At 36.8% G+C, this 13,655-nt stretch overlaps 1 protein-coding gene across 2 annotated transcripts in view; it reads right to left on the bottom strand.

Annotated features, from left to right (window-relative positions):
- Nucleotides 1–13,655, bottom strand: part of LOC148674999 (PC3-like endoprotease variant B) — a 351,357-nt gene that overhangs the window by 231,799 nt on the left and 105,903 nt on the right. For both annotated transcript variants that reach the window (XM_088625869.1, XM_088625870.1), the window contains exon 5: nucleotides 12,940–13,058. In XM_088625869.1, the coding sequence (XP_088481995.1) occupies nucleotides 12,940–13,058 (119 nt within the window). The remainder of the gene's footprint in view (nucleotides 1–12,939; nucleotides 13,059–13,655) is intronic.

Genomic DNA, 13,655 nt, shown 5'->3' with positions numbered 1-13,655 from the left:
TCTGTGTGGGCTTGCTGTTTGCAAACCAGCTGCTGCACTGTTTCCCCACAGCTACTGATCTGAGTAGCATTGATTTTTTTTTTCCTTTGCATTAACATAGCATTTCTTCTTTAATGGGCAATAAGTGACTGAAGTGAAACACAAAAGATTGGGGATAACAGGCCCCCAACCCTTTTAGTCTGCACTTCATTTGCAATCAGTAGTTTGCAGAAAAGATAAACTGCTGTATTGTAAATAGAAAGTGGAGCATAGCATGCTGAAAGAACAGTGACTTTAAACAAAATCATGTAGAAAAATGTATTACTGAGGCAGGTGTGTGTGTGTACTCCCCAATAAATTAGTTCAGGATACAGGAACATTAAGTTATTTACAGGTTTAGAATATTATTATTTAATGCATCTCCAATGTTTTATTGTACATTCTTCCCAAACATTCAATCACTGGATCCTGATATGTGGTACTATGATTAATGTTTTAACATACTGTATGTATACAGTATAGAAAAATTTAGATTTTCTATCAATCAGGGTTAGCCCATGCAAAAATGTCTCTGAAATAGGACATATTGCCCTATAATTAAAAAGAGTTTATATATAAAATATAAGGGTTCCAATATAAATTATAAGAGTGTATAATATATACAGTAATGTAGTGTGATAATGGAACATGTTCTATCAGAAAACCAGTGATATGTGCTATTTGTCAGGCTTTCTCCTGCTAACCTTTGACATTGTAGACCAGACGTAGAATCTGAAGTCAAGCCTGAGTATTTTTTTATTTACCTTTTAATAACTGATCTCCTGTGATAATAATAATGGGCCCCCGGATTAAATCTCCTTAGAGTGCTGTCTGGTTGGAGTTTACATGGTCTTCCCTGGTTTCCTCCCGGTGCTCCATGTTCCTCCAGGTGCTTTAGACTCCTTGCCGAGTGCAAAGACATACTGGTGGGTTAACGGGGTTCTGGGAAAACCCTGGTGTGAGTGGGTACCTATATTTTCCCTGTGATGCCCTGGTGTCCCATTCAGGGTATATCCTGCCTTGTGCCCATTGCTTGCATGCTAGGCTCCGTTCCTATATTGGATAAAGCAGCTAGAAAACAGATAGAAACCTAGAAATCTCAGAATCTCAGGACTGACAATGGGCATTTAATACACTATTGAATACATTAGTTGCCTTCCTAGGTACTAGGAATTGCCCTCCAAACAACAATAATAATAATAGTTGTTATTATTATTACAGTAAATAATATGTTAATTGCAATGTCATTGTTTTTGTCATTTTACTAGACATGTACTGTTCACTAGAAACATTTGAACACCTTTAAAAAGGCATTTGTGTCTTTCCAGAGAAAATTGCATGTTTAGTGTGAAATGAATGAGTGAATGACTGCTTAACAGATTAAATTAAAGAGCAGGAGATCACATAAATGAATATTCATGTGGAATCAAAGTCATTCTTAGATGTTAAAAACTGATCTGTAAAGGATGATATCTCCTACAATGCATCATGTGAAAAACTGCTTGCTAGTCTGTTTTAATTTGCTGCTCAAGAATATGGGATCTTAATTTTGGGAGTTAGTCACAGTACAGTAGTTAAATTCCATGCTCAAATTTAGTACTCATGCTGGACAGTGACTGTAATCTGGGACTCCCGCAGCAGCAGATACAGCTCTGACAGGCTGGTCTGTCTGCACCCACAGTTGTTGTTGTTAGCACTACATTGACAGCCTCCACATTCCCTCTCCTGGCATCACTGCATGCTGGCCTGTCTTGATATCACTGATACTGAATGGTCCACTCCTAGGAATCTCAGGGCCAAGGAGGGCAGGAGCCCTTGGAGGAAACAGAAATGTGATCAGATTGTGCCCAAAAGCTTCTATATTAAGAATTTCTACAGATTTCTACATTTCTTCAAGGGTCCTATTAGCAAACAAATTGTTACTGTAAAACTACCCATATTTTCATATTGATCTTACCTACCCTCCAACACTGATGGTTTATTTTGACAGTTTAATTTGTTCTCTTCTGTGGTTCAAAAGTAGAAGCAATTCCCATTAAGAAATAGATGGGCTTCCATTACAGTGACAGGTAATTTTGAATAAGAATTTACTAACTGTTCTAAACGAGAGGAAGCTATTAAGCCCACTAGTCTGTTTGGTAGGTAGTAGCTTACTGATCTGAAGATCTCATCCAGCTGTTTCTTGAAAGAAACAGGTAACTGACTTCAATCACTTGGCTGCATAGCTTGAGCTATACTCACAGCCACAGCCATAGTACACACAATAAATAAAGGAGTGCAACCCAAAATACTACCCTTCCAGCAAATCATTTCACTAAGGTCCGAGAATAATTTCATTTGGCACCTTCAGCTTGTTAGCCCAAAAACTGGTGCAAGAATCAAGGCTACGATTCTTACTGAAGTATTGTGTTCCTGGATCAGCTACTTTTGAAACTCGACTTAAGCCCTGTTTTTTTTTTTTACTCCATAAACGGGTTTAAAGTACTCCTTTTACAAACTTTTACCCTGCTGAAACAGTTTATAAAACCTATGCATAATATTACAAATAGTCCAATTTAACTAGACTTCGTAGTCCTCAGTATTAGCTGATATACTGTACATTGATAAAACACCAGCAGCATGAAAAGATGGAATCGGTGTCTATCCTGTAAACAACAGAACACAAACGAAGGAGTAGAACACTAGGATTGACAGATGTGTTTTATTTCAAGCGTATACCAACGTCCCATACAGTACATCAGAAGAGCACTACATACAACACGGATTTTAAAACACTAAGTATGGAAGAAAACTAAGCTTGGTCTCCCCAAAGCCCTAGAAGAGTGTGATTCGATCACAAAGCAACTGTGGGAACCAACAAAGTAAAGGTGGTAATAGAATACAAGTATTTTTCAAGCTACCATAAATACTGGACCTGCAGACTTAAATGCGTGCAAACTATAAACACCTTCAAATATGGATAGTTAATTATTTATGTTTTCATTAATATTTTAGTCCTAGGAAAAGGCAAATTGTGTGCAAAGGAAAAGGAAATATTATGGAAACATTGTGATTTTGTAATAGATTTATTATTAAATATGATTCTTACAAACATATACTGAATTAAAAAATGGGCCTAGTACAGTGCCAAGAACTGTTTGGTAATTGCAATTGTAAATATCACAATGAAAGTCCAGTTCAAAGCCAAGTGATGATGTTGTTGTGATGGTGTAGCGGAGATAGTTTGGGCGCGGTGATGTCATCATTGCGGGACAAACCGGCGGGGTGGAGCGGCGAGGGCACAAGCCCGCGCAGAACCCAACGGTCACAATGTCACTACCCAAAACACTCAGAAGTATTCAAACCCCATGCAGAGAAGAACTGGCTTTCTCTGTAAAGGTCCTGTATGTTCTCTCGGTTTTGTGTGTTAGGAGTATAAAAATGCCCGATACAATGATTTAAATTTTGGGTCCAACCACACATTTCATGTTATGTTTCTTGGATCAGTAGGACTAATGCCTCTCAGTCTCTGTTTACAGTGTAGTTATGAAAAGGAGCGTTGGAGGGAACATTTAACAGGTACTATAATGGGTAAGATGTGACTGTAACGGTGACATTTCTTCTCAGAACGTTCTGCTCCAAAGCATCACACTTTTTGTATAGCAGACGTGGCACTTGTCTGAGCTATCAGTCAGGCATTTAGAGATTTTTCTAATGGTGGGTCACTTTAAATCTGGTCCATGCTAGTCATATCATTAAAAAAATAAATAATCATGCAATTGTCACTCAGATATATATATATAAAGCGATTCTCTCTCGCAAACATCCAGGTCCACCCACAGCACGAGGATCTGTTTCATCATTTTCAGTTAGTTGCACATTCATCTTCAGTCCTAACACTTGTTATTATTCATTTACTTAGCTGACATTTTTGTCCACAGCAACTTACATTGTCATCCAAAGCAACTCACATTTTTATCCACGTATAGTACTGTATATAGCTGGGTGTTTTACTAAAGCTACTGTACCTGAGTGAAGTACTTTGCTCAAGGATATAACAGCGGCGCCCCACCTTGCAGATAGGACCACACTAAGCACTGCACACTGCTGTGTTAGTAAGGGGGTTAAATACCCCCTTTCTTCAGCTTGGACAAAAAAGGCCACAAACACCATCACCATAGACTCATGGTATTTTCGACAGTGGCATTACCACCTTATAGCCTGATTTTGTCAGATCTGACATCATAAGGAGAGCTGTGGGTGGACTAGTGGACACTCTTCTCCCTGAACCCTGGATCAGAATTAACAAACAAATGACCTGTCTAATACTCGTTTTTCAGATGATGAAGGTCCTGTGCCTTTAAAGATCCCATGCCACTGTTTAATAGTTCAGATTTTGTGGTTAAATTCCTGGCCTAAAGTAACCACTTAATTCTGCTGAAGAAATGTATTCTCTATCTGATCTGCAGTGCAGTGAGGTTGCATAACACTGTATTTCAGTGGTGGTTGAAATCCCCTTCTATATATAAAGATTTTTGAGAATCTTTGAGATAAAAAGTAATTATAAATGCAATTAATGATTTATTATTATGTTTCTTCAGTTGTTACTTTGCACATTTCATTTATATTAGGAAAGGAACAGAAAATTTGATCTTAAATTGGGAGAAGACAATTATTCAAACATGCTGTGTCAGATGATCCCAATATAATTTTCAGAGGAACCAAAAAGAGTAACCAGCTTCTGTCTACAAAATATTTTTTTGCCTTTTTTAACCAACACAAATTCCATTAAGTACAAGGAAACAGAAAGCATATTACTTGAATAAAATTCAGGATAGAAATAAGTAAAAAACAGAACAGGATTATTTGGAATTGTAAGGTATGATAGAACTTTCTCCATCCTTTGCAAAATGGTGAAAAAGATCAATCTCTTCTTCAGTTAATGATTGTGATTGTGAAACTTTGCGAAACATAGCAGGAAAAACCATAACCTTATCAATCACATGAGTGCAAATCATTTCCATGACAACTATTATAAGTAGACACTTCAGCAGTTTAAAAGTACATTAGAAAACAGGTCATTAATCTTGGAAGCAGGAAGTTATTTTGACAGAAATCTTTTGAAACCCCCTAGAAATTGGGCAAATTCATTTTCACTCCATGTACTGTAGTTAAAGATGATACTCTGGCTTCTATCAAGAAATGGCTGAATGACATCATCAGATCAATTAGCTGGTAACTACCAAAAGAGCTGTGTGGGGTGAGTGGCCTCTCATTTATAACCTTCCTTATGTTCTTAAATGAACATGTCATGTCATGTCACAAAGCGCAGTAGTCAGAGTGTCATGACTCATACAGTACATGTAATGAAAGCCCCGTGTCTTTGAAGAGATTCAGCGACTTGCCACATTACTGCTGCTCTGCTGACACACCAGCTTCTATAAAGAACATAACACTTTTGTTTTCTCCATTGTTCCTTGTCCAAAATCCATTCGTTGTTTTCTGCTGCAGTTCTTAAAAAACAAATGCAGAAATGTTCACGTTCTGTGCCAGAGGTGTTTAAAAAAAGACCACCATTTAAAAAAAAAACTAAGGGCTTATTCTGAGGGCTTGAACCTGTTGAATATCCACAATGCACACGCACATCCAATCAGACAATCCTCACTTTTAAAGAGGCACAGTAAAACAAAAACAATGCTAGGTTTTTTTCTTTAAATTTGTTTTTTCACTTTTGTTTCCTGTATTTTGTGATTTCTGTCTCCTTTTTTAGGTATCCCTCCCTTGCTGATCCTGTTGTACTTTTATGACAGCGCATCTGTTTTTTTCTTGCCCATGATTGTCTCTGGTGCAGTTTTGACAGTGCAAAAGTGTGCAATTTCCCTTTCAAAAGAATCTGTTCAGACCAGGATGATGATGATGATGAAGAGGACATGATCCAAACTGTGTGCTAACTGCTGTTGCTAGTTTTGGTTGCCAAAAACCAGTGCATGCAATGCATGTCTGAAAAAATTGCTTTGTAGTATAAAAATATTTTTGTGTCAATTAGCATCAACCTTGCCTTCAATGTTCAGATTCTAACAGCTATTTATATTAACATATGCATATTTGGGCCATTATCATGTGTTCTAATTTAGGACAAAGAGCAGATAAAATTATTCAAACTTGATACTTCAGCCCCTAAAATAACTGATTGCAAGCCATCTCTTTACTGCAAAAATGAATGATTAACAGTTAATGCCATGCTGAAAAGTAGAAACATTTCAACTGTAGAGCCTTCTTTAGGTGGAAGGGAATTAACTCTTACTTGTTACTTTGCAGTCAACGCAAGCCGATACAGTAAACCACTGTAAAATAAAAAAGAACTATTTTATATACAGTATACTAACAAATATATATCCTAAGTAAGTAATTTACAATTTAGGGTTAGAACAAGACAGAGCGCCACAAAAAAACGGCTACATACTGTAGTTTTTAAAACACAGCAAAAAATTAAGTTTCCTTTTCATGGCTTGATGGGCTGGGACGATCACTAACACTACCCCTGGTGTTTGCAATGCATAGTTTCTACACCTTTCAATTCCAAAGATTCAATTTCTTAGATGTGAGCTGCCTTTCGTAACTTTTTCAATTTTAACTTTCCATCCTAATTTTTTAGCTAATTGCCAAGTTTCATCAAGGCCCCCAATGTGAAGTGCTATATACAGGTCTCTAGGGCTCAGCTGCAAACACTGTCTTTGAAGTGCCAGCAAGGAATATGGAATTCTGCACTCAACAACAACACTTCTTGTGCACAGATATGAACTGCATGTGTCTAGGAACTACAAAAAATACCATTTACCTGACAATTTCCTGCCTGTAGACTAACATATAAGGAGATATTCTGAAATGGTTTTATAGTATTTCCATATAATAGATACAACATTATTTAGTATTCCTACTTAGGGCAAAGCAAAATGGAAAAATGGCAGAGCAGCAGCAAAGTACAGTATAAGACTTTGTTATAACAGCAAAAGACACAACTGCAACTATGTTAAAAAAAAACAAAAGGCACATACACAGTGTCAATAATAACAAAAGAGATGAATTACCAACACAATGAAATGTTTCTAGCCATGGTACTTGAACAAAACCTATACACAAAATAGAATTGCCTGAGTGTATTTGCTATGTGTTGAGAAGCTGCCTAAAATCTTATATTCTCTCTGATCTGGCCTTTCATGTGCTTGTTAAGAAGACAGCTCTGTAAATCCAGGGCAATCTTTTGATCTGACACGTGTTCCCAGCTAAGATCCACAGAAAATTCAACAGCACTGCCTTTTATAGAGCAGCAGTATGGAACAGCGGGTGAAACGAAAGGTGTGAAAGAAAATTCTTTCTTCATACGGCATTGTGGTGTCATTGGTCAAGGTTACCTGAACTCTTTTTCGTTCCGATTACAATGACATCTGTTCAGGAAGCACTGGAGGGAAGGGCACTCACAAAATATTTCCGAGGGTAAAATGTGAACTTTAAAGTTCTTTTTAGATTTCAAGAACTATTTTTTTGCATTAGAAGCTGGATGTATTACATGGTTTTTTTTATTTGTTCAGGCACCTTCACGTTCATTCTGCAGTAAAATCGTCCGTTTAATTTTTTGTTAGAGTTTGATAAAAACTGGCTAATACATGATAAAGAGAAGCAGAAGGACACAGCCTGAAAAGGTACTCCTTAGAAGAGCAGATTGAGCTTACAGTCCAAGCACAACCTGCTGAAGTCGAGCCCTAAAAGTCATTAGCTGAGTATGACTAGGGTTTCTGAAGAAAAAAGTACTTGGAGTATGACTGGCCAACTACCAGGAGTTTGGGGGCTTGAGTTTACTAGGACATGCAGCGCAGTGTGTAAGAATTTGTGACCACTGAGATTTTCCTAATGTCAGCAAGCTTGTCATGACAGGAGGAGCTGCATCACTCTTACAATAAATTCTAGCTCTGCTGTGGACACCATGGGACTATGTGAAAAATAAACTGATGGATCTTGGAAAATCATATTTTGAGAATTATATGTTCATATCTCATACTCCCCCCACAAAACGCACCCACAAGTATGTAACAGAGAGTCAAGTTCATTAACTGCACAGGCATAAAAAAATAGAAAGACTTGATTGCATTTAGTGTTTTTATTCCTGGCATGTGTGAAATTTGTCTTTGGGAAATGCATTTTTGTTTATGGAATTACAATACAATCCTGGCACAGGCACTGACAGTAATTGAATGCTGTGATTTTTCTTTTAATTAAAAAATTGCCAAAAATAAGACACAAATGCATCTTGTGTTCCAGCCTCTCAATTGAGAAGCATACTACACATCTCACAAGCCAGTGTTCACTCTTGAGTGTCAAGCTTCTCAAAGTGAAAGCTATGTTTCTTTTACACTTCACAACTATACTGTACCTTATCTACATAATAATCTACAGTGCCCATCTGTTTGTAATTAGATATACTTGTCATGTCTAGGAGACATGGCTTTTTGTGAAGATGGCATTTTTATTTTTTCTCCAATGTAATGCCTGTAAACCTAATAATAATAATGTATAATGCAATACAGAAGCATAAGTTTTGAATTGCATGAGTAGCAATATACTGTACAGTATGTGCACAAATGTAAAAAACATAACAGTTATATACCCAGTTCAGGGCTCGAGTAGTGGACTTATTTATTTTTAAAACCTATAGCAAATCACCATCGAATTTCAGATGATCTCAAATGACAGACGCAGGATCAGTGCTACCTTAACTCTCTCCCCATGTGGATGTGGGCGCACACACATGCACACACAGACACTGACACACGACCACTTTGTCAGTGACCATGTCCATGAATAATATTAAGTAATAAAATATGGTTCTGCTATCTAAAAGGTTGCATCCTGCAGAATATAAAAGAGTTACATTTGTCAGCTGGAAGAGTAGGGAAGTGCTAAAAGTACAGACACAGAGATTATAAACCAACATCAGGATCTTTTCAAAATATGTGCTGACGTTCATGTATAAACTCAAGACAATAACAGCACAGTGTGGAGAATATAAATCTCCATATCTCAAAAATATATGCAGACAGACATACAAGGGATGTCAACCCTAGTCATCAAAGGCCTCAGACAGATAGATCCTCTCGATTTTGGTTCTAACTCGAGAAGCAATTTTCAGGATTAATGTAATGATTTGCTCAGTAGGATGCTTCTGACTTTTCAGTGGGGGGGCTTCCATCTGAGAGAGAAGATCGGGAAACAGGCTTGTGAACAAACAAAGTACAGCAAATCCACACTGATACATTGCATGGAAACCTATATTTAATTTTAAAGTGTTAAAGAGCTTGTAGCTTGGGAAGGTGTCTGATTGATATCTCCAATCTCTATCGATTTTCAGCCATGATGAAAATTTTCTGCATGGGATAGGTGTTTGCACCACAGGGTTATTTATTTGCCTTCAGTTAATGTATAATGTGACAAACTAGTTGGATTACTACTACTAATGTACAGTATAATGTGACAAACTAGTTGGATTAATGCCATGCCATTCCAACACCAGAGACAGCTGAAAAATAATTTTGGGAAGAGCAGTTAGTTATCAAAATATAACAAGTATGAGGCACCTCCAAATCACAGCTTTATTACACCACCTTTACACTGTGCTTTAACAGTTTCACTCAAACAAGTTGTCACTTAACAAGCATGAGTTTCCAGGTGAGATTCTCTCATGTAAATGTTCTCTGTAAATGGAAACCATGCTTTCCTGACTTCTTAGAGGAAGCGGCACAAGAAACAAATCCTCTGTATGGCCAAGAACAGAGAACATGCCTTTACCTACGTTATCGACAGACAATTGTACTGGAATGCCACACATTCACACAATCGAACGACTCACGAAAAGTGAGTTATGGTCACAATTCAAATGAAACAGAAATGTCACTGTAATGCTGTAAAGTGGACATACAGTACTAGATGCACTGCTGTCAAGACTAAGAGCTGATCACTAGAGTAATTCATTAAATACAGGAATTAGGAGTACAGGCCATAACAGCCTATGTTATAACTTATGAGAAGCTGCCAGCATGGTGCAAATCTGAGACTGCTTCAACCATGCTGCTGGGGAATATAAAGTTACGGTGTTTATTAATCATTTGGAGGAAAGAGGAATTGACATTAAGAAAATATTTTCTTTGATGACTGACTTGGCCCCTGCTATGGTCATAAAACAGGAGGGTTTTCTTAAAAATCACTGCAGATCACATTGGTCACTGCACAGAAAAACATTATTGTATTATTCATCAGGAAATTATGAATTACAGGCTCAATAGTCTGATGACTACAGTGGTGAAAAAAGTTAATTCTCTTTTTGCTCTACCTGCCATAACAGTTTCAAACTCTGCTTCAGGAAATGGACAAGTGCGTACAAGGACATTCCACTTCACAGCTACTGTATGTTTGTTGGTGAAGTCGTAGGCAGGTTTTGGCTCGCTTTGCAGACTATCTTGATGCAAGATCTTTTTGTCAGAAAAAGGTCAAAACTACCCTGAACTGCACTGTGAAAATTGGGTTGCGGACATCAGCATGTTTATGGCTGAATTCAACCTCCATCAGCAGGGTGCAGATCAAAATCTCATGTGCCTTTTCAAAACCTAAAAGGGTATTTCTTGCAAAATGCGCCATTTTTACTCAGAACATTGACGCCTTATTATTACGCTGTTTTCAACATCTTAAAGACTTTCAAAAACAATCTGTGTTGTTGAATATACAGTATAGTGTACATGCGAGAATTGGCATCGGAATTTTCTGTCAGATTTCAGGATTTCCATCATCCTGGCCTGATGTTTTCTTTTCTGATTAAATCAATCTGATTAGATTAAGTCAAAAAGAATTGATACCAGAGACATTATATTTTTCAGTTTTTCAGTGTTTCAGTGCATGGGTATTGAGGATTTTGAAATGCAGCTAACTGAATTACAGTTCGAACGATCTGCAAAGCACACATGAAAATGATCATAGTGTCGCTGTCTCTCTATCAGGAGTGAAGTCCCTGACAGTGAAATTCAACTGTTTTTGGACATTTTGAACATTTTGAACGTTTTGAAGAAAATGGCATGTATTTTCACACATGAAATCAGTTCTTCATTCCTCCTGTAGAGGGTTAACAAGTGAACCCTCAGAGGCTTGTGTGCTGCTTAATATGTCAAGCTATGAGCCTGAGACTGGAGAACTCAGCAAGGGAAAGCAAGGACAAGGACAAGGACCACACTCTATACTGCAAGACGTGCATATTAATTTAATAATTTTAGAAATTATTTGATTTTAATTGAATTTTTAAAGCAAAATATAAGTTGGGCAATTATTTACATTAAAAAAGTATTAATGGCATGCAAACCCATAAAAACAAGTGCATGATCTAACTCTTTCCTTCCCCTTCAGAAAGGTTACCGAGCCCTGGTCTATACCAACAGAGCACAAACCATTACTTCTGTTATGACTTTTTTTACCCCGTGCAAACAATTTGAACCTCGTAAAGCAAATTAAATGTTTAACCATCATCCATGTTATGTCTCTTTACTTTAATCCATTGAATCCTTTCATACACATTTGTGAATTGTTGGCTTTTGCAATGTTAATTGAATATCCCCTACCTTTCATGAGTAGCAGACACATACAGTACATACCAATTATATAAAATGCTAGGGTATTCACCTGATTCTCAATGATGTGTATGTTTTCTGTGTATAAAAATGAGAATCATGTTTAAAAAGGTCTGCACTCCACACTTCATGTATAAGGTCAATATGACAGATTCACCGTGTTTGCTACTCAGTGGTATTTGCTATGAGTGGTATGATCATGGACACAGTCTATTCTAAAGAATCATGCTCAAAGCAAAGGGAGTGTCAGGGAAAATGTTTTCATCATCTGTGAAGTTAAATGACTTCCTCCTGTTTCTAACCTTTCTTATTTTCAAATGAATAAAGCACACAAAATATTTACATAGCAGTGCACTCATAAAACATCATTTCCAGGTCAGAATCAATCATGAAAATAAACAATGGGAGTGATGTAGCCACAGTGCTCCAGGTTACAGAGCAAATTTAAGGTTTACTGACCTTAAATACTTTCCCACCTATGAGTTTTCATTATACCATTCAGTTAGATTGCTAAATGAACAATCTCATTGTTTTTATGTTTAATGGCACTACTTTTATCCGAATATTATTACAGGGAAACGAAAAACACACAACATGCATTTCCACTAATGAGGTTGCATTGCCCCCTATAGATCCTAAAATCTCATCAAGGGAATTATGACTATTCTCAGCACTCTCTCTTCACACAGCAATTCTGACTGAAGCTCAGTGCCACTAACTCTTAGTGTTTTAGAAATATCATTAGTGATTTAAGAGCATGTATCTGTGCCCCTTTGAAATGTTAAAATGACTATAATGCATCCTATGCATGAAAACATAAATACCAAAGTCATTTTTGAAGAAATTACTTTTTAACATTTATTTTTCTAAATGTTTTTATTTTTTATCCTATTTTGTACCAGAACTAAAATATGAACAATTGTAAAATATAGAAAGGATAATATTTTCTATTTGTTAAATACCAAAACGCAATATATAAATACCAACTCAGAAGCTGTTCAGCAGTGAGAATAAAAGAGAATAAATGAAACTTTTGTACAAGTAGCAGAAGAAATGCACATACAGTATAAGCATATGTACATACCTCCCCATTAAATTTTAATTAAATGTATTCTTTTTAAAAAGCATTACTAGGAGAAAGAGTGCTTTCTGTTACATAATGCACAACTTAATGTGGTCTGGAAACAGTTAAAATGATGAGTATGTTTTATTGTTTAATAGAATATGAACTCCACCGTGGTAACTTTAAAGGGCTAGCATCGCACTGTGACAAACCTACCAGCTCCCACTGCATTGGCCAGTATGGGTCATTAAACACCAATGGGTCTTCGAGTCCTTCTTCAGAGTTAATGACATTGTAGATCTCACTGGGGATCTCACGTTGCCTCTCTCCCAGCTCTGCAGGGCAAAGAAGGCAAATGAGCTAGAAAAACTTCATCAGGCACCTTCATCTTTATCACTCCACTCACCAAAGAAATAATCATTACAGTTACACAAAATCATCTGAAGCACAAACACAAAATTAAAAATGTCACCGAAATAAATGAACTGCATAGATGTACGGCAGACAAAGGAACCCACCACACAACATCAAATATAAAGCACTAATTCTTTCATTCAGCCTTTCGACAAGGAAGTGTTAATAACTCTAAATTCTGCCTCTTTAAGGTCTGCCTCTTTTCTTTCGTTATCATCTGTATTCACTTAATTTCCCAGATCAAATCAAATTTCACAGAACAAATTCATTCACAACCATACATTTTAATGGATAGCCCTGGTTGTAACACAGTGCTACAACTATTATACCCATATTGGCTGGGGTTCGTAATAGTAATTTGAAAACACAATTTTTTGTGTTACACTGGCATTTTCTGTTCCAGAATTCATTTATACTGACTACAAGACAGATTAACATAAATGTTGGTGTATGTAGGGAATAGTTTATTTGTTTACATATTTTCTGCAGAATGTTAAACTTTGTAGATAATTATATGT

This window comes from Lepisosteus platostomus, chromosome 3 (genome assembly GCF_059453375.1).
Source record: "Lepisosteus platostomus isolate fLepPlt1 chromosome 3, fLepPlt1.hap1, whole genome shotgun sequence".
Classification (NCBI taxonomy): Eukaryota; Metazoa; Chordata; class Actinopteri; order Semionotiformes; family Lepisosteidae; genus Lepisosteus; species Lepisosteus platostomus.
Note: the sequence above shows the minus strand (reverse complement) of the source record. Positions and strands in the feature narration are given on the sequence as shown.